General features: G+C 35.3%; 1 protein-coding gene across 1 annotated transcript in view; it reads left to right on the top strand.

Moving 5' to 3' along the window:
- Positions 1-25,652, top strand: part of PLEKHA5 (pleckstrin homology domain containing, family A member 5) — a 69,392-nt gene that overhangs the window by 12,451 nt on the left and 31,289 nt on the right. Inside the window, exons 5-9 of the mRNA XM_010186769.1 lie at positions 2,959-3,059; positions 3,971-4,086; positions 11,412-11,879; positions 16,588-17,056; positions 18,558-18,641. Coding sequence (XP_010185071.1) covers positions 2,959-3,059; positions 3,971-4,086; positions 11,412-11,879; positions 16,588-17,056; positions 18,558-18,641 — 1,238 coding nt within the window. The remainder of the gene's footprint in view (positions 1-2,958; positions 3,060-3,970; positions 4,087-11,411; positions 11,880-16,587; positions 17,057-18,557; positions 18,642-25,652) is intronic.

The following is a 25,652-nucleotide window of genomic DNA, read 5'->3' as shown; positions in this document are numbered from 1 at the left end:
ATATTTATTAAACCTAATTCTTCTAGGATGTGTGCACTGCAGTGAAAGGGTTTTGGTTTAGGATGAGACTTTAAAATTGATAGAAGTGATGTTGGTGCTGAAAGCAGTGACTGATGGATTTAAAGCGTTCTGTTAAAGTGCACTATGGCTATAATCTAATAAAGTCAAATCAGTCCATGAAACGTAAAAGTTCTGTAACCGTTTTAGTTAACAAATTCTGAATTACTGATAGCCTTTGTTTCTTTCCCACAAGAAGTATACATAATTGGATAGATCACTGCTGACTCAAAATTAGACTGTAGTTTCAGTCATGGAGGCATCGATTGTGATACAGCTACACTGCATTTAGTTAAGTGGTCATTATATACTCTGTGCTTTCTCACAGGGTTTTCTTATTTTAAACAAGTCTTCAGGCTCTCTTCAAAAGGTTCTAAAGAAAGAGCTGCTCTGTAGCTGCCTTAAGAATAGATTAAATTGACTTAAAGCATTGCACATGAAGTATCTCAAAAATTGAAAAAAGCGAAACCAACAACAAATAAACTAAATGCAGCAGCTCTCTAATATTACTTTTTCCTTTCTACATGTTAATATGCCAAGTAAGCTGAAATATAAGCAGAATAGTCTATACTGTTTACATGATAAGCTTAGCTTTTAGCTAGCACACACTAGAAAGCAGTTAAAGCTGATAAGCTGTTATTAAACATGTATAGTGTGACAGTCTTAAAAGTATTAAAAATGGCTACTAGCATATAAAAAAGTTATATTCCAAATCCTGTGCTTCTATGTTTTTGTTAATTCTGTCTCAGATATTGAAAAAATGAAAGGGGGGAGCCATGCACTTACTCCCAATTCACAAACGGTATTTCTGGTTGCATGATTGTGATTGTTGGGGTTTTTTTTGGTTTTGTTAGTAAATCTTACTGAACTTTGACAATTGTGTCACAATGTTAGCGGATTAAATCTAATTTATAGATGAAAAGAAAGATTACTTCATTGTATTTCTTCAGAGCTTAAAGAATACTCTTTTTCTGTTTCACGGAGGGATAAAAGACTGCCTGCTTTTCGTATTGGAAGGTTATTGTCACAACAAATACAGGATCTTAGAGCTGGACAGAAGACCTGCTATTTTTCTCTTGTGTTATTCATACATAGCATACAAGTAAAGATGGGTATGGGGCAGTGTAATGTGTAGATAAAAGCCAGTCTTATGGGAAACAGATTTTTAAAATCCGAAAATGGAATGTAGCAGTACATCTCTAACAAAAGACCAAAGTCGTCCAGACATGCAGCTATTCAGTGGAGCAAAAATGCTTAATGTTTTTATATGTCATTAGTGGCTGTGATTACTCATCATAAGTCAGCAGAAGAACTAGCAGAAGGGAATTCTTTCCCCTAAACAGCAGTCCAAATAAAGTAAACCCTAACATTTGCCATGCATTCTGGAACAGGGGGTGACAAGGCAGATTTTGTGTGTGTGTGTGTGTGTGTGTGTGTGGCTATCAAGGAGTAAATATTTGAAAGGGGAGATGGGATGATTTCAGGCATACTTGTGAGTACAGTTAACTACCTGCAAGTAAATCTGCTCTTTTCATTTATTTTCTGCCTTTTAATTGGAATAATTTCATGCTCAGTACTCCAATTAAAAACTGTCCAAGAAAGCAAAATTTTTACATCTAACATGTTATATAATGCTAATGTGGCTGAGCAGAGCTTTCCCCAGATGATTAACTTTTAAGTTGTGGCTTTTCAGAAATTAGTGAGTTAACAAGAACTGGGAAAATATTTTTAAATCCTGGTATAAGAGGTAGTCCTTTTGTGCTGTTTACATATATTTTAGTTGTAACAGTATAAATTTTCCTTGCTTGAAACATTGAATTATCTATGTTTTCATCTTAGCTTTGTTGATACATAGTCATTTGTGGTGTGCAGTATCCTCAAATAAAAGAAGTGTTATGGTGGACAGTCTCCTAAGAGACTGGTTGTGAATAGAGGTTCTGTATCTGAAATACAATTAGGATTGACTTTGTGAATTGTATCCAATTATTCCTTTATTAAAGTGTAATTGGATTTAAAAGCTGGTTGTTCCTTCCAATTAAAATGTCAATTTATTATTGTGATGTATTCGAAATTTTACAAAAAAAACCAATGTTCTCAAAAAGGGTGTTTGATTTGGTGGGGGTTTTTTGTGTTTTACAAATAATCTGAAACATACACATTCTTACACATAGAATGTCATAGAGGTTAAACTGTTCATGGGAATTATAACAATCTTATAGCTTAATATGCCTGATATCAGAATAGGAATGTGCAAATTTTCTCAAAGACAAACAGTCTTAAACAGTTATTTTAAAACACTTCTGCTCTTGTGGGTATTTGTAATTCTTACTGAGCAGGCAATAGATAGCAGTGATTGTTCTTGTCAATTAATTAAAGGCTTGACTTCTGTCTGCTTTTCAGCTTTGAAGTTGTGTGCAGGTAAACACTGATCCTCAGAAAAACTCGGGGTGAAGCTATTTGTGGTGTTTTCCATAATGCAGCAGATTCGATAAGGTAGCTCACGTACTTTAACTTACAGAGCTGGCACTCTCAGGAGGGTGTATTATGCGTGTATCATCCTGTGAAAAAGTCAAAGGTAACTATATTCAAATGGCCTGGATTTCACAGCACTTAGCAGGTTTTTGGGGGTGCGCTCTGGTGTGATGCAGGTTCTATGGCATGTGTTGGCAGAGAGGGACTGCTCAGTCGCTCCTGTGGACGGCACACTTCTGAGGCTGTATACAGGCACCTGTGTAACAAATCGGTCTGGTTTTCTGGTTCTCTAATGCATTTCCTTCCAATGTAAACTTCTTGTTACTGATATTCAGTGTTGTTAAGTACAGAGTTGCACTGAAGGGTCTGAATAGAAGTATTGTGTGCCAAAACACTTTGTTTCTCTAATCAAAGACTATATGTTCACAGATGAGAAAGAAGAAGGAATATTAGGTAGCATACTTCTACCTAGTTTTCAGATATCTGTGCTTTCTCCTGAGGACCACATAAACCGCAAATATGCCTTTAAGGTAAGGGAATCAAATTTTCAGTTTAATTTTATGTCTGAAAGCACAATAGCTTAGTGATCAGAACTCATTTTACTGAGTTGTTTTGCTAAACAGGATTGACAAACAGCTTCTGAGACTGATTTTTGCATAACACAGTAGGAGAGGATTCAAGTATTTAGCCTGATGTAAACATAGACGTAATTATTAGAATAAGAAAATTGATGAATATCACTCGTTATTAGTCTTTTATTTTTAGTTCATGGAATTTAAATACTGTATGTTGTTTTAGAATAGTAAACTGTGTCCGCAGCTGGACTTACACCACTCATGAAAGTTCTTTAGTTATTTAGATACGAAGTCTTTCTATATGTAAATAAAAATAAGGTTTTATTATCACTTAAATGAAAATATTACATGAATCATTACTAGGCGTGTTTCACAGCAGATCTTATTAATCATTATATAAATCACTACTAAATATTTTCTCTTGACTTTTTTTTTGTTTTATGAGCTCCTTTTGGCTCTTTTGGCCTCCTAAGCAACACATCATTTATTTACTATGGTAAGTACAAATTAAAACTTACTGTATCGTTCAGACTGCAAAGATCTATGTCAGAATCTTGTTTATAATAATTATTTTAATTTACATTAATGGATAGTCAAGACAGTTTTTAATAGAGTGAAGAAATTTAAGGGATTTTTTGGGTATATTAATGAAGAAACAGCTATGATTGAAAGTTGTAGGCAATTATTTTGAAAATATGAAACCAGTGACAGAGAAATAATCAAGTATTTCTAATATTTTTTCTGACAGTATTTGTAGAAGTCTTATTACAGAAGACATTAGAACGAGTATACAGTAACATTATTTGCTTCTTTTCTTTTACAGAATCTTACATTTTTATTGCAATGTCCATGTCATTTCCAATCAGGCAGCTCATCCAAACATGAGGACCTATTATTTCTGCACAGATACAGGGAAGGAAATGGAGTTGTGGATGAAAGCCATGACAGATGCAGCACTTGTGCAGACAGAGCCTGTTAAAAGGTAGTGTGGGTTGACAAAACAGTACCACAGTGTATTTCTTTCTTATATTTAGTTTGATTTATTTAAATGAAAGGGCATACATTAAAATAGCATGTAAATTAGCTGAAGTAGTTTCTCCCTATATTGAAGACCCCTCAGTAATTTAACAATTTTGGATAAAATTTTAAGGTAGTACAAATAATCTTAAGTTCTGTTCTGAACATAGACACCTTGAGTGTAAGGGGCTAGAAGAAAACGACTTATTCTTTAACCTGTGGCTTCAGAAGAAGTGTAATGAGAACTACTATGGGTGGGCACATTTGACTTCCCCTGCCGTCCTGACTGAATAGCAATAGCATCTCAAACGGTGGTAGTCTTTGGCTTAAACCTGTCATAAGTCTCATTCACAACCATAATTTCTGGCTAAGTTAAAGAGTTGTACTTATGGGTAACCTGTGGGGAGCCAGTCCTGTTCACCATCAAGCTGTCATAAAATTTATACTTAACCTGATCTGGAGCCTTATCCTTTATGTACCCATGTGTTGACAATGAAAAGCGAGTTGTTGCTGGAAGCATTGTGTTCTCAGAAACTGAATATTGCCTGCTGCTGTCTGTCAACTAAGAACTGTTTTCTCTCTGAATGTGATCCCTTGCGTCAGCTCCATGGCATCTATAATGAAAACCTCATCAATTGAAAATTTAAAACCTCCTTGTTATTGATGGCACAGAATTTATTGCTAATGGCTGCTGTCACTTGATCTGTTCTGCACTCTGTTCCTGCTACACTGGAGTTTAATGAACAGCAACAATGTTGAGAAATTTTAAGTTAAAAAAAGAAATGGTAAAAAAATGCATAGACACAGGTACCAAAGAAGGAAAAGGTACAATTTTTGCAGAAGAGTAAACACATTAATCTTATTGTCAAAATACAAGCAATCTTTCTGAATTTTACATTGCTGGTGCAAGTAATTCCTGTTAACTTCTTCCTGACATTTCTATATCCCATGTTCCAGTATGGTGTTGGTAGAAGCATAAAATGGAATGCAGAATGATTAGACACTTTTTTAATGTTAGAATTTTTAATTTTTTGTGAGCTTCTCAGTCAAACATAATTTTACTTATACCAATCTACAGGACATTCAGAAGGATAAGAGTAAACTAGGAACACTTTTAAATTTGTAACTGTGCAACTTGTTGGTGACTAATCTTAAACAAAAAGTTGAAAACTTAGTTTTTGTCTCTAAGATATTTTAAATAGATAATATATGAAGTATTTTGTTCTCTGCATTGGACATAATGACATAGCTTAACAGAAAAAATATGTTGTTCTCTGTACTTTGGAAAAATAACACATGTGCTTCAAACTCTCTGATGTCATGTGGTGTTTTCCCAAAATTACTGAAAATAAAAGATTTCAGGTTATAGAAAGGAGGACTGGTAGGTCCAACTACCAAAATGAAATTTGGTTTGATTATGTATGATTTCATATTATATATGAAGGTGTTATGTTCTTTGTCTTCTGTAACCCTCCTCATGTTTGGGAACAGTAGCTGTTATGGGGAAGTGATGCATCAAGTGAGACTGAGCAATGGCAAGTAGATACTTAATAGCATTTTCACCTTTTACTTTCTCTGTACAGAGTTTTTAGAGGTTGCCCGTAAAAGCGTGAAGTTGCCACACATAAAAATAAAATATCTTATTTAGCTTAGTGAATGATAAAGTTACTCAGAAAAATCAATTTTGGTTCACATTGTAAATGTATTGCTGTTAGCTGTGGTAGCTAACGGGTGGAGAAATGATTAAACCAAATCAGACCCACTTAACTGCAAACAAAAATCATGTATTGATTGTATAAGCATTTCATAGGGGGAGTAATACTGAAATGGGTCATTCTGAATCTTTTTTGAGCCAGTGAAATGACCTTCATTTGGTATTTGCAATACTGTGTAGATTGAGCGTTTGAAGAGGACATCTTTGTACTAGGAAAAAAATTATTGTTAATAAAGTACACCTCCATCTGACAAAGCCTCCTTAGAAAGTGTCATCTTCATAGTCTCTCCCCTAATAGTCAGTGCTTTATAGAAGATATTTAGTAAACTTAATTGTACAGAGCTCACCCTCATGCCCAGCGCAGCTTTGCAAGTTGGTCGTCCTTCCTAGGCCACATTGCCATTGCTGCTCAAACAAGACAAATGTGCAGTCCATTGCCATGAAGAATATTCCAGCTTCCCAAAATGCTTGGCCAGGTGCTCCTACCCTCTTCTTTCAGCCGCGATGCCCGTTCCAGCGCTGACATCAGCCTATTTCAGGTCTTTGGCAGTACATATAGGCAAGGGGTGGGGATTCCCACTACAGTTGAACTTATATAACACCTTTCATCCAGCTATACGTGCTCCTGCAGTCTGCTTCACATTCCTTTGGTGCTTATCTTACTCCTTGTTGTAGCACACTAAATGAGTAGAAAAAGCACTCAGCAGCAAAATCAGTAGTTTTCTGCCTAGATACCACAGGCAGAATAGGCTTGCTAATAGCCAAAATGAGTGTCAGAAAAGCAGTAAGAAGAGTGACTTATGTAGCACCCATCTCATTGTTTTAATTCAGGCAAGAAAACCTAGAACAAAACAGATGTGACCCCTTTGAAAGGTTTGTTAGTAGTCTTGAAGTAATTACTGGAGATAAAATACATTTCAAGACCAGTGAAGTCTCAAAGACTTTGATGTCTGTTAGCTATAATAAGGAAGAAAATCCTTCAGACATCTGTTTTCTAAAGAATACATCTCTGGCAATCAATTTATTTCTTAAAATGAACCACATACCAGGATGTGATCTTATCCAGAAGATCAGATGTTTCTTTCCTGTAAAAATCTGTTAAGTATTAAGTATTGTATTACCTCATCTCTAAGTAACCTAAAGTTTGGCATGCACATAGCTCTAAGCATAAAAGGTTTTGGTTCAGTCAAATTCAGTGAGTGCCTTTGTTTCTCAATTCTCTTTTTTCAGGAGGTTCTAACATAGTACTGAATACAGTTTTCTAACTGATTAGATACTTAAAATACAATAGCTGCAGCTATTAAGAACTTCCTTAAATATTTCTGCAAGCTGATGTTGAGTCATTCTTAAATGCTTGTTAATACAAGTTGCCTAATGATAAGTCAGTGTTTTTACAGTATAATTCTTTAAATCTAGAAGTCAAGGTACTTTACTACTTATAATACTCTGGAAATCTAAACCAAACAGTGTGTTAAATTTGAAGTTTCAGCTTCAAATAATTTCAGAGCTACAATATGTATCTTATTTTTTTGAGGATATGCGTTCATTAGAGAGAAAAAAGATAAAAGGAATATTTAAAACATTAAGTTGTGTGGGGTTTGCCCAGTTTTCCATAAAATATTCTTACTTACTTCATTTAGTTAGCCACATAATACAGAAATTAAATACTTAGGTGAGAAAATAAATATGTAACATTTTCTTTTAGAATTAATCTGCAGACACAGCAGAAAAATTTCCTTCTGATTTGTAACTGCAGGGAAAGACAAATATTATTTGGCCCTATTGACTTACTTGTAATTACTCCTTTCTAAACATTTTTTTTAATTTTACCTAGACAGTAAATTCAAGTTTAATGATGTACTGAGACCTATCAAAATAATTACACACAAGTAGTCAATGAGGAACTACTTAAGCATTATAACTCAAAGTATGTTCTCAAACAACCTCTCTGGTTTGTTTGAGAGCGAACATCTTTCTCTGGATGAGCAAAACATCTTACTCTCTCTATGTTGTATCACTGCAGACCACAGTTAGTTTGTGTCTATGAGTACTGATTGCTTGCATGTGTTTGTAAATGCAAATATCCACAAACATAGTGATTTATCACTTTTGCCCTAAATGCTGATTTCTCTACTCTTCCCTGTTTAAGAGCTTCATTTTCCTGTCCTTTCGCTGTCAGCTGTGTGTGCCAGAGCCTTTGCTGCTTCTGAGTGTTGCAGCGTGTACTAAGAAAAGAGTGGGGTTTTTTCGTCCAAGTGTAGTTATTCTCCCTGAACAGCATAAGCTAAGCTGCCAGAAAAGCAGCTTGTTAGCGTAATGACATCCACAGTGGGGGTTTACCAACGTCACTGTGTTTGGAAAAGATAGCTTTTTCTTTCCAAATGCCTCTGCCTGGCTTCGTTAACTCAGTCTTCATGTCTGTCTGATACTTGATTACGTGCTCCCCCTCTTCAGAATTATTTACTTATATAAAACAGTGGAAAATAGAAAATAAATACAGAGCCAAATATAAATATGGATTTATGTTTCTTGCATTTACCTGTTAGTTTCTGATAATTCTTTCCCATTTGGATCCTTTGCTGTGGAAAGACATCTCTTGCTCACAATGAGTTGAATGATTTGATGCACAAAGTTCAAGGAGAGCCCAGAAGTCTGTTTGAATGTCAGTCATGCAGCCTCTGCACCATTGCAAGGAATGTCAAATATAAATGCTTGGTAGTGCTGTACATAACCATAGTAACAAGTGATACAGCATAGAGATTGCATGAAAAAACAATTCTGTGATTTTTGGGGTTTGTTGTTTCTGAATTAAGATCTACAGTGGAAAGTACTATGATAGCATGATTTGAACACTGTGCCAAGTCTTGACTTTGCCACCTGATGAATGACCTTAAAGATGCCACCCTCCTCTGCACTACACATTTTCCATCTGCAAAATGGCAACTGCTTCTCTGCTGTAAAGGACCTAGAGAAAGATTGATTTTAAGTGCTATATAAGGGAGTAGGTAGTGGTATTAGGGCATGTTCCACATATTAATGCCCATGTTTAGGATTATTTGCATTTATTTGTAAATTCTTGAGTGCTGACTGAAAATTTAACACTCCTTTTTTAACTTGATAATTGTGGGTAATGGAGTTTTCATTTACTCTCCTGTTTGGGTAATTCCTTTAGATTGTGGTAGAACACTGGGTAGTACAGTTTTGAGGTGGGAGGGAGGAGGTGATCCAATTTTTTTCTATAACCTTGGAAGGAACCTAGGTAGAAATGCTTGGTCGTGGGAACAGTTTAAAGTCTTGTGGGGAAAGAAGGAAAAAAAAATACAAAAACTACCAAAAAGAAAACACCTCGCTTTTAAGTTGCAGTAGGAGATTAGCATAACATTTCTTTGCCAATACTTGGAAATTACAGAAAAGATTACGTAGGTATAGCAGTTCCACATGTGTCCACCCCCACAAAAGTCTACATAAAAACTGTTTCTACACCAAGACTTATTTTTCTCTAAAAGTTATGCTTAGCAGAAGTATCACCCTCTCCTTTCTGCTAGCAGAAAACATCAGACATGTCTAACCTCTGCATTTAATAGTGAGATATGAGGAAAAAAACAGTGTTTAAAAATAATGCCGATGCATGTATCGAAAGAGCTGTTCACGTTAGAACATTGACATGAATGTTTTCATTTGCAATACTTTTGACATATGTGTACCCTTTCATGTTGGCAGCTCAGGAATAATTACTGAAAGAAAAGGACTGTTTTATTAATAAGTCTTAATTAAAGGATTTTTATTAATAAGAGTGCGTTTTGGAGGACTTTTGTAACATTATGAAGTATTGAGCGGAGATCACAACTATAGCAGGAAGAGGCACGGGGGAACAAAAATCACACTCCTTGTTAACATGCAAAGTGCATGAGCATTTCATTCCAACTCACGGACAGTATGCAGAGGACGCTGATGTCTTGCTGTTTCTGACTGATGTTTGAAATTATGAACTTGCCAAGGCAGGAGTCTCGATTCCTTTCACGTCATGGGAGGATTCATAGCAAGACGTAGGGTGGTAATGGGAGGTAGGTTTAAAGTTAAGTGTTGGATATTAGCAGCAGTGAGTAGTATTTTCTAAGAACCTTACAGTTATCAGTCCTTTTTGTATTTGCTGAGGTTGTTAACAGTTCTAAACCTGTTGGGAATTCATGGCTTAAATTATCTTCTGGGGAAGTGCAGACTTGTTGGACTTTTAAGCCTCGTGTTAAATACAGGGTAAGCAAGGATTCTTACAGCTGTGTACATAGTTACTCAACTTAGAACCAGAGTGTTTTTCAAAGGGGCAGTCACACTTATGCTCTTGGTCACTTGTGTATGCGATCATATTTTACACACGGATTGAATACTTGAAGTGGACACAGTTCTAAAGATGAATTTGCAAAATTATGCAAAACAGTGTGACAGGTTAATTTGACAAAATCTTAAAATGAAGTTTTGTTCTTGGTTTGGTTTTATACAGAGGTATGATCTGAGACAATTATGTCTCTTCCTCTTCTTTCCTCCCATACCAAAAAATGTTGATCCAAACATTTTAGGCTTTTTGTGGTTGGTTTTTTTTGTTTTCTAGTAAAGTGACAAGAATTGTCATTATCTGGGCTGGATATTCAGTTCATGTCCCAGTATGGAAAAAGATACAGCTTCTTGATATTTTGAAACTTTAAATAGAAGATAGCTAATAAAACTGCATACATTGAGTGCTTATGTAACCACTGTAAAGCAGTAACTGTTCTAAAAATACCATGATTTCTGTGGTACAGTTCCCTAAGTCAGCAGCTGTTTTCCCCCTTAAAATTAGGGAAGCCACAGTTATTTTCCACAAAATGTATGCCGACCAAAAATGATAACATACCAGAGAAACCTAACTGATACCAGTGACTATGAAAATTTGTTTGCATTCTTTAAAGGCGCTCATTATATGTTAAATTCAGTAGTATTGTGAATCACAAGCCGTTCAGCGATGTAATCTGCTACCATTTTTAAAGATGGCTTTAAAAATCATCTGAATTTCAGGCTGTTGACATCTGGAAGCTGTAGCTTTTGGGAGAGCCACTGAATATTTTTACTGTTGAAATGTTCAGCCCTCCAGGAACTGAAAATTCACTTTTTCATATTATGGCTTTATTTCCTCTTGTGCACATTTTTTTCTAATTTGAAGTTGGCTTAAAAAATTTACCCCATGTTATAAATGCTTTTAAAATAGCAAAAAAAATAGGTAAGTGTGGAATAAAAAACAGTCACGCTCTCCAACCAAAACAAATAAAAAACTAAACTAAATATAACACCATCACCTCCAAAACAAAACAACAACAAAACACAAACTAAAACAACAACAGAACCAACCTGTCCTTGATTATTGTGAAAATATGTTCTGGATTTTTCTCTGAAAGACAAGATATTGGTGTAAAATATCTGGAGAAGGATTCACTAAAATAACCCTGATAAACACAAATATATTAATTTTTCACTTTTTATTACTATTTTAATGAATGTTTTATTATAAATGATATTATAAATGCTTGTCATGTATTTCTTTCCAGAGTAGAGAAGTTAACTACTGAAAATACACCACCTCGAGAGGCAAATAATATTTCAAACCATCGGGTGCTAATTAAGCCAGAGACACAAAATAACCAGAAAAACAAAGATGTGAACAAAAATGAGGAGAAGAGAGCTTTGGAAGCCGAAAAATATGGATTCCAGAAAGTTGGGCAAGATAAACCATTAACAAAAATTAACAGTGTAAAGCTAAATCCTTTGGGATCCGAATACAGGACTTTACCCATAACCACAATTCAGGCTGGACACTTCAGACCAGTTCATTTAAATGGCTCTGAGAATAAAGCTGTCGGTGTTGTCCTGGCAGACGCTGGAGATGGAGCTCAGCACAGCGTGGTTCAGTCATATATGGAGTCTGAACGAGTCATGCAGAGAACTAATTCAATGCTGCAGTTGGAACAGTGGATTAAAATACAAAGAGGAAAAGGACAAGAGGAGGAAACAAGAGGGTAAGTAGTAGGTAACATTTTTTTCCTAGGCTTTCTAGCAAATAATACTTAGACTTGTATCCTGGTTATATTCTTTACTTTTTGGTCTATATAATATTTAATATATAATATAATGCATAATTCATTGTTCTCTGTAAGAAGTACCTGGATGGCTACTTTATTAATGTTTCATTTTCATTAACATTTGTGTGATTTTTAATAAATTAAACTATACTAATAAATTAATAAATAAAAATGGCCAGAAATCTTTTTTGGATCATAGTAATTTCTCTATCCAAGCAAAGAGGAGGTGTCACGAATCATAACAATTATTTTTCCTCTTAAAATCTGGTTTTGGCATTGCCCTGTCATCTGAATTTTTCTTCAGAAAATCTTGTAATAATATTTTATTTAAAATTCATCAAAAATATTCCAGGAAGCTTTTAAACTTTAAACAAGCTTTAGTTGAAGAGATTTAATTGAGATAAAGAGAGAGAGAGAAGCTTTACCTAAGAGTGAGTCACAGAAATCTAACTAACTTGATGCTTAGATCTTCTCATGAAATTAAACATCTCTCAGTTTTAATACTGAGTTCCAGTGCTTATTCATGAAGCTTTAAAATTATGTGTGAATGATTGACAATATTGAATGTTGTGGCAATAGCATTTTCTCTGTCTGACAGAAGTGTAGACACATTGCTTGCAGGCTGGCTTGCAGACAAGCAGCTCTAGCAGTAAAATATAAAAAAATTTAATATTACATTAGATAGGAAGTAATGGAGGTGCTATCACAGGGGATATTCTGGAGAGTTGACAATCAGTTGCTTATACATGGATGGCAAAGCAGAGCTTAAGATAGAACCAATTTTAGAAAATGTTTTCTGCAGATTTCAAAATACGGATGTTGGGAGCTTTTCAGTTTTTGCAAAAACTTGAAAAATTTACATTAGTTTGACTTACACTTGCCAAAATTGGTTGAACACTTCCTCGTTGCCTTTAGTCCTTCATTAAATATAATTGGGAACTGTTAATGTGTTTTTTCATGAAGTACTCAAGTAGTTTGATCAAGTTTGAACTTGCACTACAGAAAGCAACTTGCACGCTCTGATAATTATTTTATTATGCGTGCTTGCGTAATGACAGCTGAGAACGCTGTTTCATGCAATTAGATTTTTTTAAATTGGATTGTAAAACTTGCAACCAAACAGTAGAAATTTGAATAGCTGTGCCATTTTTCAGTTGCAAACAAGTATAAAAACCTTAAAAGTAATTTAATTGTGGGAATCAAATAGAGGGGGAAGTACTGTTAACAATATGTTACTAATTAAAAATATTTTATTCCTGACTATAGAGAACACTTGTTGCTTAAATAAGGGTGGCATTGCTAGCACAAAGGATATGCTTTCAAATGCAGTTCTACTTAAGAGTGCCTTGGACCTGAGCTATCTTTTTTGCTCTGCGTGGAAATTATTTTGAATAATGATCCAAATTTCCAGTGTGTAGTGATTTCTTTAGAATGTGGTTTAATTTAAATTTTCTTTTTGTTCAGGTTGCCAGTTTCTGGCTGGAGAGAGAAAATTTAAGTAGAATTGAAGTTGATGAATGAGAGGAGAAAAAAGCTCCAGTTTATGTTAAAGCTTATGGTTGCAGTGAGAGGCTAGTAAGGCTGGTTGTCATAAGACTTGTTCAATTCATAACATAACTTGAATTTTCGAGAAAAGTAGTCTTCACCTAATTGGGAAAAGTTCCTAATTTCTACAAAAATGCTTTCCATTGCATGTGTTAGAGAAATCATGGGGGACCAAACTGAGTATCTCTGGTGTGTCAGAATGGAAAAAATTATTAGGACTTTAAGAAAACTCAAATGTTAACAAACTGGTTCAATTAAATAATTATATATAATACAGAAGCTGTTAACTGTCCTCAATATGGAATGGAAAGGGTTCACTCTAAAATTACTAAATTTTTAGAGGAACATGCTGACCCCTTCTTAGTTTGCCTGAGAAATTAATGAGAACAATGGCAATGTAGTTTTTAACTTCTGAAGCTGTTATCTGCCATTTCTGTGGATCTAAATACCCAGTTTTGCAAGAGCCACACAAATAAAGAAAACTGATGCATTGAGGAAGACAAACCTTTTTTTTTAAACCAAAAATAAACGTTTTTAAAATTAAAAAATTCCACTTCAGTATCATTTTATTGAATTACTTTTGCACAAGTCAATTACAAGTAAGTGCTTTCACCAGTAGTGGTTCGCTTGCGTGGTCATTCTCAAATGTGAAAAAATACAGAAAGGTTGCATGGCACAAAGTGAGGGTTTTTTGTGGCTGCTCACCCAGAGTGTGATCCTCCGTCTCCCCACCTTGCCCATATAAGCCTCAACCTAAATAATGAATGTCTGTTGTACAGCACCAAGTTTCCATCTTCATTCTGCCACCCTTTGCTTGATTCACACATGAAAGTTCTGTCTTCTGCCCCAGCTGGTATTTGCGTTCTTTAGGAGGAAGAACTATTTTGATGTTTCGATCTGGGGATATTTGTAACTTTGCAGAACTGAGCCCCTAAGGGTTTAGAAGCAAAGTCGCTTTACCAAGTAGACCAACTTGGTTGTCAGAACCGATATTGCTACCCAACCGTAATCCTAAAGACAACCACTAATGGTGTCTATAAGGAGACTCATGTGGGTACCTTTTTTTCCATATGGGAATATTTGTAGGGAGCTATTCATGACAGTTGCAGAAATATTTTGCAACCTGATAGTGTGCATGGCTGTTTGGCTGCATCAGTCTCCCCTTGTGTGCAAGGCTGCAGTACTGTCCAGAGTTGGTTTTTTGGATTTGACTAGAGTGACATTTGTGTGAGTATCAACAGGACATTGGTGAATCTCTTTTGATTTTAACGAATGGTGTAAAACAAAGCTTAGTATTGAGGTGATAGGGCTTTTTACAGTTTTCATGGTTTGTCAATAGGAGAAGGATGTGTTATCATCCTAAATGTTCTAGAATATGAGTAATTGCATGCAGACTTTAAATTACTATTTTTGCATGGTAAGAGCTTCGGACAGCTTCTCTTCAAATTGTCTGAGATATTAAAGGAGCCAACAGGATTACACTGCCCATTTAATTAATAACATGGGAGAGGAGCTTCAGTGAGTGAGGTGTATCTAGCTACTGGATATCTTAATGAAAATATCAGGCTTCACAATACCCATTTGTGAATAGCTAAAATAATATTTTGAAGATTAGAAATTGAACCCATAAGTGTCTTAGTTGTTTGTTTTTTAAATATTGAGATGGATAAAAGCTCCTACCGTTAATGATATGTTACATGAACCAATTTAGAGGTATTTAAGCAGCAAAAGAATACAATTTAGAATCCATCTTCCTTTTTTATAATTTTATTTTGTGAGATTGGAAAACTGCCCAATCTACAAAATGGGGATAATACTTCATTAATTCTTGGAAAACTTCAGAAACTCTAGCAGATTCTGCATGCAAAGTTCTTTACAGCAGTTTTCAACTCCAGAATGTTACAGGTGATCATAAATATTCAGCCTAACTATTTTCAGTTAAAAGTGGGTTTTACCATAATCAGTTTTCTTGATAGTTATTCCATAAGGATCTAACAAGCACAGTGTTGGTTTACCTTGCCATTTGCCCTACATAGTTTCTTTAATGTTTTTGTGGCACTGAAGTCATACAAAAATCATCCTCAGATTCTGGTGCCTCCTGGTGTCAGGGATTTTAGCTGGAATTAGTCTGGCATGTAGCTAGAATCTGCTGCTGTCTGATGGCTGAATCACGTCCAATTTGAGATCAGTTTTGTTGTGTCTGGGCAAGCATCTCTCATAGATGTGATCAGTAGCAAAAGACTTGAGGAGGTGCTTATATGAATTTTAGATAAGTGTTGAATGAATCAATGTTTATGTCCTAGATTTTGTCCTCTGAAAAAACAAGAAATGCTTTGTCATACTTCGGTATGCATCAATACTTGCTATGGAAAATTTTGTGTTTCAACTAATGCTGAAAGTAGCTAAATGACTCTAGCACTCCAGAATTTTAATCTGGCAACAAATTAAAGAATAAGCCTTTGAATTCATATCCAAGTTGAAAAGCAATATGATATTATTATAAAACAAAGAAATACTTTTCTATTTGTTTTGCTTGAATAGCTGGAATGGAATGGCTTGTCCTTGACAATTGCAAAATACAATTTCATTAGAAAATTACTGCTATTTTTCCTTGGTCTGCTGTTAAAAAGAAAACAAAACTTCTTAAAAAATGTCTATAGTAATTACTCAAGATTTTCTTAGGGAAACAACAGGAGATTTTTTTCACTTTTGTAAAAGAGAACATTTAAAATGGGCTCATAGGGAAACAGTATAGAACTTGAAAGTTTTCAAAACTTTGACCTATCCAGCATATAGACAAGTTACAAGATTTGATCTGAACTTGACACTACTAGACTGTTAAACTGGTAAAAAGATGAAATGTGAATTATATAATCAAGCAGCTAATCAGAGAGAGGATCCAGTTTCAGCTGCTACAGTGCATTCAGTCAGTGTAGTTGACTCTTTGTCATCTTGATTTTCTTGCATGTTTTTAAAATGACACTTGTACCAAAAAAAAATATACAGAGTGAGCTAGATAAACCAAACATATGTTGAAAAGCTTTATAATGCTATTATATTAATGCTTTCCACTAATTAAAAAAAAAAAATTGTGTTTCAGCATAATCTCATATCAGACGTTACCGAGAAACATGCCAAGCCACCGACCTCAAGTTTTACCCCGGTACCCAGAAGGCTACAGAACACTGCCACGAAACAGCAAAGCACGGCCAGAGAGCCTCTGCAGCGTAACGCCCTCGGCTTACGACAGAGCCATGGGACCTGTAACAGCTGAAGAAAAACGGAGGTCGATGCGCGATGACACGATGTGGCAGCTTTATGAATGGCAGCAACGTCAGTTTTACAATAAGCAAACAACTCTTACTAGACACAGTACTTTAAGTAGCCCCAAAACTATGATTAATATTTCTGATCAGACGATGCATTCGATTCCCACCTCACCTTCTCATGGTTCAATAGCTGGTTTCCAAGGATATTCCCCACAGCGGACCTATAGATCAGAAGTGTCTTCACCAGTGCAAAGGGGAGATGTAACTATTGATCGCAGACTCAGGACACATCATAGTAAGGTAAAATACTTATTTTAATTGAGAAAAAACCTATTTACAAGGATTTTTAATAGAAAGTGAACTCTTACTGTAAAACTCACATTGCACTGTGGTATATTCTATTATATTGAAGATAAAATTAAATCAGTGTTTTCATGGAGAAAGGTTTGATTTTAAACATGTTTAAAAATCTAAAGGTTGTAAAAAGATATTTTTCTAATTCACTAGATGAAAACTTGTTGTCCTTACATTACTGTCCATGATACTGGGTTTCTCTAAAGGAAAGAAAAGGAGTCAATAGGCAAGTTATTCAGAATGGTTCATTGCATCTACAGACATCTTTCTCCCTTCTAGCTCTTTTAGCTAGAACTCTTAAGAGGACTGTAAATCCCAAATTTCTTTCCCCATGCCGTTTTCTGTTCTTCAGCCACAACTTTTGCTGCCTTGGGTTCCAACAGAAAGCTGAGCGTAGTCCTTTCTTTTGATGCCTTTGTGTTACTAGGGCAAATTGTTATTATTAAGGTTGCACACAACCTAGCATAACTTTGCTAGTCTTAATCAGTGAAATCAGTGCCGTATGTGGTACATCCCTCATGCTTGTTTAAGGCATATTTTAATGGATTTGACATTATATAAAAATTTATTCTTTAAGTTGAATGTAAAAAGAGAGTTTTTTATAAAATGCTCATGAACCTTTATCTCAGGTGTGTTTATGTCTCTTGGTGCAGGAAAATACATTTAACTGCCTCTTAAAGCAGTTTAAATAACTTAGTTGTTTACTAAGTCGTCTTTTCGTGAGTTCTTAGGTTCTTATCAACAAAGGAGTCATTTTGTTTTGATATCCTTTGTCTCAACTGCACTGGAAATGTAGTAATCAGTGCTTCTCGCAGATCTGAGAAATGTGACAAAACAGTGCTGCAGAGCATGTGTGTACTCCTCCTTTCAGCCATGCGTTGCTTTCTCATATTTTTTTCCTTGTGGAACACTTTATGCTAGTATTTCATTTCATATTTAGCATCCTTTATACAAGATTCTTACTCACCTTCAGGTTTTCACGCTATTTGGTTTGTGGTTTTAGTTACACAACTAGCTTTTTCCATTAACTTGGAAACAAACCTCTTTTTAAGAAGTGGGTAATTAGAAGGCTGTTTGAAATCAGTAGAGAAAATTTAAGATTTAAACTCCATCTGTATAGACATTTTAAGTTTTTTAACAGCCTTCAGTGATGGGTGAAGATATAAAATTGTTTTTGTGCTCATGGGCTATGATTAGGGCAACAGCTGTGAAGGAGGACTCTTAATTAAATGAACGATGAAAGCCGGGTTATTTCTAGAACTTAGAGGTAGCCTACTCGAGTGTCCTAGATGGCAGATCAGCAGGGATCATGACTGGCCAAAGCTGACAGACACATCATAGCAAATTTGTCATGAGCATGAAGTTGGCATGACTCTTTTTTTTAACATTTAATAGTTGAGTCTTTAGATAACTATGGATCATACTTTGCTGTTTTGTTTTCATACAGCATGTCTTTGTGCCTGACAGAAGGTCAATGCCAGCAGGTCTGAGTTTACAGCCTGTTACTCCTCAGAACCTCCAAGGCAAAACAGTGAGTTGGATTTTTATTTGGTACATGAGTTTTTTCTTAAGAATAATTCTTTAAGTATGAACAGGCAACACTGAAATCTTACTCTATCTAAAGCTTGCATTAAATGTAGCCTTTATTTTAATTATCAGGGATTTTTAAAGGAAATAAAGTAGTACTCTGTGGTTACATTGAAATCTGAGAATATTGTGTAGCTGCTGACTCCAGATTTTCTTTGACAAATATAGATGCATTTGATGCAGTACAGAAATTCCTGGGAAATGGTAGAATATGTCACAGAACATTTATTTATCCATTAAGTATTTAGAAAATAATAGAAATGAAGTTTAGCTTTTTTGAAAATCTCTAAAACCGCATTTGGTAAAATGATGTCCTCTCTGACATCTCCCATTTTCTGTGATAGAGTTGAAATTCTCATTGAAGGTATTTCAAGGTATTTCATCAAAGTAATATTGGTAAATACTGTCCACCTTCCTAATTGAAATATGACTCTTAACCAAAAGCTAAGAAATTGTCCTAAATTTAATACATTTATTTACCATTTTTGTCTTCTTTCCATAATCTTTCTCTGTCGATCTGAAATTACTGTTTGAGACAGTTATGAATTGAGAATACGGGTTTTGAATCATACTGTGGGCAACTGCTCCCCAATCAATCTTTCCACTGCCTTGACCCCTGTTTCTTGCACTTCCCAGCATGAATTCCCAGTACCTTCAGCAACTTTTGGGTTGGTCTTTGGTGGCTGGCATCTTATCTCTGCACCTTGTCTTCTGCAGACGTTTCTTTGGGTTCATGGCCCCATCAGCTCTCCTGGGATCTTCTGCTGGAGCTGGGCCTATGAGTGGGGTAGGGGGCAAGGAGGTCGAAGCTTCTGCTTGTAGAAACCAAAAGTCCTGCCCACAGCATAAGTGTTGCAGTGGCCAGAGGTAGCTGTAGGTAGCTCTTGAAACAAAATTCAGTGTTGTGGTTGTGGCAAGAGTCCCGAGAGCCATATCAAAAGCACGGCACTCACAGCAGTGCCAAAAGTGTTTGCAACATTATGAATGTCCAGAGAGATGTAGGAACTACTGTTCAATGGGTTTCTTTATGGAAAAAAATTTTGCTTGCAAACATTGGTTTTTAGTACCATTAAATAGTTTATTCCTAATGCACTAAAATTGGGCTTTTGCAGAACATACTGAGTTTTGATCTTGAAAATGTGATTCACTGTTTCTTTTGTTTTGAAAGATGCTACTTTCAATTCTCTTGGTTCTAAAAATAAGTTTTATTATGCTTTTTAATGTTTATTATCAGACTGAAAGTATTGTCACTAATTTTTGGAGAGAACATTAAAACGTCTTGCATATCAGTCTAGGTTCTTACATTGACTTTCTGAAATGAAGTATTTAAGATCCAGGTATTGAAAGAGTACTATAAGAGGAAGATTGGTCTTTAAATAATTTGGCTTTGGTGTTAATTTTCCCTCAAAGCAAAAGGTTTTGACGACTGAAGCTATGTGGAAATCCCTTGCTCCCTCTTGTGGGCTACTTTGGTACAAGCTCAGAAGTGTGCAAGCGCCACGCTGCTTCTCGGGGATTTCTCTTCTTTATTCTAGGGAACTGGTATTTGGTTTTCAGTAATTTAATATTTGGTGCTCTGGAGCTTTTTTCTTTACTTCTGTGCCCTGGGAGAATTCTGAGACTGTGGGAGAGAGCAAATGGGATTTTAGGGGGTTTTTGTGTTTGGGTTTGGTTTTTTTAGCTCACAGACCTTGTGAGAAAATCTAAATGCTGGATAAATATTTATCCTCTTTGTAAGATTGACTTCTGATGAAGTGTAAGAAACAGAAACAAACAGGAACATAACAAAAAATACTTGTGATGTTAAGTGTTTTGTTTTCTCTGAAGTATTGCAAATAGAAGTGGTTCCCAGGAATGGTTCAGGTAGAGTTTCCCAAACTGATCTAAAGTGATCTATGTGGAATTACCTGACAAATACCCATTTTAGTGTGACTTTATTTCCATTATATATATAATCTTGGGTTTAAAATACTATTCTTCATCCCTTCCTCAGGCTGTATGTACATCTTAGTCAAAAAGTAAAGCAATAAATTAACTGATAGCCTCAGACCTGTGGAAGGTGAGATGGAAAATTATTTTGTCATGCTTGGACAGTTTCATTTTGTGAAACGTGATTGTTTCTGGTGTAGTTCACTTATTGTGAGGTTTTAAAATTATTTTTACTCTTAATTTTGACACATACATTTGAAGAATCATTTTAGAAACTAAGTTTTGTTAAGGGTATTTTTTGATTCTTTCACCAAGCTGAAATGGCTGTCTATGTCCAGAAAATGATATCCTAAGAGCTGGAATTATCTCCACCTTCATTTAAGTCAATATCATCAATTTGATATGCATGTCAGAAAAGATTGATGGCTGCACAGACTTTCTCCTGCAAAATCCTCACTAATTTTTGTCCTTTATACTGAATGTTATTGCATTTGCAGTATCAACTGTTTTGAGTAGTTAAAAGTTAACCCTTCATTTTATGTTTGAAAGTGGTCAATTTGGGGAAAAATGGTGTATCTTTTGTTGAGTCACTATAGGAAGCTTTTGTAAGAAAGATACTAAGAACCCTTATTTTAATTAAGTATTGTTTAGGATACCAATTAACCTTTTTTCTACTCTTTGGCTTCTCACACTGCACTCCTTCAGCCAGAGGAGCTCACGCTGCTGCTAATAAAGCTGAGACGGCAGCAAGCTGAACTGAGTAGTATCCGGGAACACACACTAGCACAGCTCATGCAACTAAAACTTGAGGCCAGCAGCCCAAAGGTCAGCTATAAAGCAATGTGTGTCATGTGCCATTCTCACTAACCTGTAGTCATTCATTAATCAGTTTGCATTGTACCATTAGTGCAACATTTTCTGACTACTATGGGAGTAGAATAGAGTAAGATTAGTTCTTTGTGTATGTGATGTTCTGCTATTAATCCTTTGAGGCTTTATTCATAGCTTTTTGATAATAGCTGAGTCAAATTTATATTAGACTATTTAAAAATATATTGTAGTTAAGTTTAAAGTTAAAGGTTTTTAACCTGTTGTTATAATCAAATTTCATAGTGATAGATCATGAGATTAACTGTTTTTTTTATACTGCCTCTTGCCAGATACAATCTTATTTGTAATCTATGTATGAAGATCATGACATGCTTAAAATACAGATTTACCAGAGGGTTTAGAGTTGTCTGTGTAGTAAACACTTATGTAAGCTTACTGTATTTTGTATGTAAAATCAAAAAGTAGTTCATAGTCTGATTTGTTGCAAACTTTCATCACTTCTGTTTCGGGATCAAAACTTGTTAACAGTTCACCAAAAGAAAAGCAGATAAAGCAGCATTATATTTCTACATAAAACAGAAAGATCACTGTCTAGTTTACATCTTTTAAAGCTCTTTTCATGCATTCTGCACTTTCTGTCCCTTTCCTTTTCCCCCCTGACTGCTGCCTGCTAGAATGAGATTCTTTCACATCACCTTCAAAGGAATGCCATATATTTGGATCATCAGGTGGGATTTGCAATTTTCTTGTGCATTTACATTTATTAATACTTTTTGTCTGCTTGTCTCAAGCTGGAAATATTTGGGGAGAAAGATTTTTCAATTACTTTTGTGAAGTCAGATATATAATATGTACCCATTTTAAGTAGCACAGAATGTCTTAATCAATTACAAATTTGACATGTAATGGGAAAAAAACCTCTCAATTTTAAATTTTTCAGAATACAGTAGCCACCCACTAATTATTTTTTCTGTTCTTCGTCTCTTTCTTATAACACTAACTGTAGATTTTACCATCTTTAATCAAAGTCATAATATGTTTGCAAGCTCATATGACACACGTGCAATTTATAGAAAATAAGTATTTCTGATCATTTTAGTTTTCCAAATTAAGAGTTAGGTGTTCTACAGGACATTAAATGAAAGGGAGGTCAAACATGAAAATATGATATAAACAAATCATAGCATGACTCATTTGTTTTTCTCCTTTTACTCATTTCTTAAGGATTTCTATGAGGATAAGGTTTTACTTTACAACTTCTGATAGCTTAAGGAGTGAGAGTACAATTCTGTTTTCACCATCATAAATTATTGCCAAGTGAAGAATTATATCATGTACCTCTTTTTATGGCTTTGTTGCACGATCTAATGAGACTCCTGTACAAGATGTAAGTCAGAAGTTTTTAAATGGGAAATTTTTACTAGCATTTATAAAACACAGTCGTAAGTGATTAGAAGAAATATAAGTAACTAGGTTTCCATTAGTTAAAGAAATAAAAATAGTTGGATTTTTTAAAATTAAGCCTTACACTGAAACCCAACTATTCTTAGAACTTTTATGTCCTCCATGTTCCTGTAGTAGAATCTCAATGAGTTACTAAAAAACACACAAACACACACAGAGACAAATGTGTGCACATGCTTGGTTCACCCAGTCACTTTATTTTCTCATGATGCTTTGGAAACAAGATGTGAATTGTGACCAGTTCAGTTAGATGGCAAAGCATTTCTAAAGGTCTCTGTGTTGCCTTAAGGGGCTGCAGGAGGTCTAAAATAGTAGGGAAAAACTGCTTGCTAAATTGTGCCAAAATACTTCATCCAACTCAAATATTTCCAGTTTATAATGTTTTGGAATAGGGGAATAATTTTGTCTTCAACATAATATAATTTGTTGCTAAGAAAGGGCAACTGTCTGTGTGAAATGTAACACTATGTACCATGCTGCTGCTTGATTAGCCAAGCTTGTGAGTATAATAGGATAAACCAGAGATAATTTCCTATGTATAACATGTGAAGTGTTAAAAAGAGTATTATTTTTACTTGCATCAGGTAAAATTTAGAAATGTAATGTATGTGGTAAACATTAATTTAGGGAAGTGTCTAAATCTTATAAATGTGCCATAATTACCCCTACCAGAGACGCAAGAAATCACTGCACTTCTTACAGTAAGCAATCATTATCAAGTCTAAAATATATTAATCACAAAAACATGTAAGAGCAGATGGGAATACTTGTCCCAGTTTCTGATCAGTGTTTTATTTTTTTTCCCCTTGTTTTAATATACTGCCATCTACCTGTATGAAATAAACCCCCCTGAGAATCTTTGCTTTTGAGTGCCACTGCTTCTAGGGGTGGTATCTCATATATATATTTTTGTTACTTTGTCCATTATCAGTTTTCCTTTATGTCAGGAAGAAAATAATCAAAAGGTTGTTTTCATCTAGTTGAGGCCTTACCTCCTCGTTATCCACATCTGTAGCCAGTTTGCATAATCACGTGCTGCCCTTGAATTTTAAATGTCCGGTGTACTTAAATTAGGTATTTCCACTCATACTTAATCTCTGAAAATAGTGTCAAAACCTGCTTTGCCTAGAACTCCAATTCTGTTATCTTCAGCTCTCACTGTTTTGGTCACAAAGAGTTCAGTACCATACATAACAATAATTTGAAAGTTTGTACCGAGACTGCACAGGTGAATTTTCAGACTAAAGTTCATATGTAGGGAGGGTAACATTTATGCTGTTGCAGTAAGTTGTTGTCTACTGGCTAGGTAGTAGACAACAAGTCTTCTTATCAAGACTCAAGAATATCCCATAGCCTTTTTAAAGTCATGCTTCATTTTTGTACTGCTGATTCCTTTTGACATGCTTAGGAATTCTTATGTTATGCTTTGTGATGTTTTTGTATTATGCTTTCAGAGTTTTTGTTGTTGTTGGAGTTCAGAGATAAAAAGATTGAAGAGACTGGCACACATGTATCCAGCCATATGGTTTCTTTGATGTCTTATGGTCAAAAGAATGATTGTCAGGCATCCTCCTTTTTTTTTTTAAACTGAGGTTGTGAATGCCTCTACTGGCTAAGGGTTCATAGAGAGACAGGTGAGAGATTCCTTTGCCTTTTAAGTGGTTTTTTGGACATAGCTAGCAACCCTAGGCAAAGATTTGTTTGCAAGCATGGGACATGTTATGAGGACACAAACAATCTCAGTCTTCTGCATTATCAAGTTTTAAGGATTCACTTATTGTGTATTACTAAATGCAACCCAGAGGTGTCCTTAATGTGTTTGTACTCAGTAATTACAGTAGCAGTAATGGAAAGTTGGAGCATAGTTTTTTTCCAAATAAAAGCTAGGCATGGGGGTTTTTCCTCCTTGTAAATAAAGCCAAGGCAGGACGTCCTACTTGAATCTGTTACTACAGAGAATTCCAGCAAACCAGTCTTTCAGTATGCTTCTTATGTCGATAGTAAAAGTTTTCTTCGTCTGAAAAGTCCTTTTCTACTGAGCTCAAGCTCTCTATGTAAAACTCCATGCATGTTGTCATACTGATCTCAGTGTATCCCTGATTGGTTTGTCACAGTAGAAGCCCTGGTAAATTTCATTTAGTCTTTTTTTTTTTCCTCTTTTTGAAGTGGTTATTTGTGTATAGCGTAGGTGTTAAGTTGTCTATATACTTCTGCTGGTGCTTTCATTTTTAGGTTTGGTTTTTTTTTTCAATTTTCAAAGGTTGCATAAAATAAAGAGAACTTGAAGCAGTAGTTGTCAAATAAAGGAGTGAAGGTCCCACAGCCAATGTCCAAACTGTCTTGGTGTTTTGCTTCAATTTTTTCCTCTTCAGCACCATCTTTCTGAGGTGTTGGAGGTGGTTCTGGGAAAAAGTAGTAAATTAAGGGAGGCTGGAATAGTATAAGGGAATTTGGATAGAGCTGACAGATATCCTGTATTATATCTGGTTTCTAGTGTTTCAGCCTAATATTCCATGTTCTATATTAGCAATGTATAGGACTCTTGTACTTTTCAGGTTAACTGGAAAAGGTAGAGTGAGCTGACCCAGCCACCACTGTTGTTTTTTTTTCTGCTGCTGCTTTTTAACCTTTCCCTGTCCAGAGGAAGAAGGGGGACAGGGGCTCTATAGGATGAAAAAAAGACTCATCTGGAGGCAGCATTACTCTAAAAAGGAGGCAGGAAGGAGAAGTG

The sequence above is a fragment of the Mesitornis unicolor genome, unplaced genomic scaffold (genome assembly GCF_000695765.1).
Source record: "Mesitornis unicolor isolate BGI_N332 unplaced genomic scaffold, ASM69576v1 scaffold4286, whole genome shotgun sequence".
Lineage (NCBI taxonomy): Eukaryota > Metazoa > Chordata > Aves > Mesitornithiformes > Mesitornithidae > Mesitornis > Mesitornis unicolor.
This window is presented reverse-complemented; position numbering and strand designations above follow the sequence as displayed.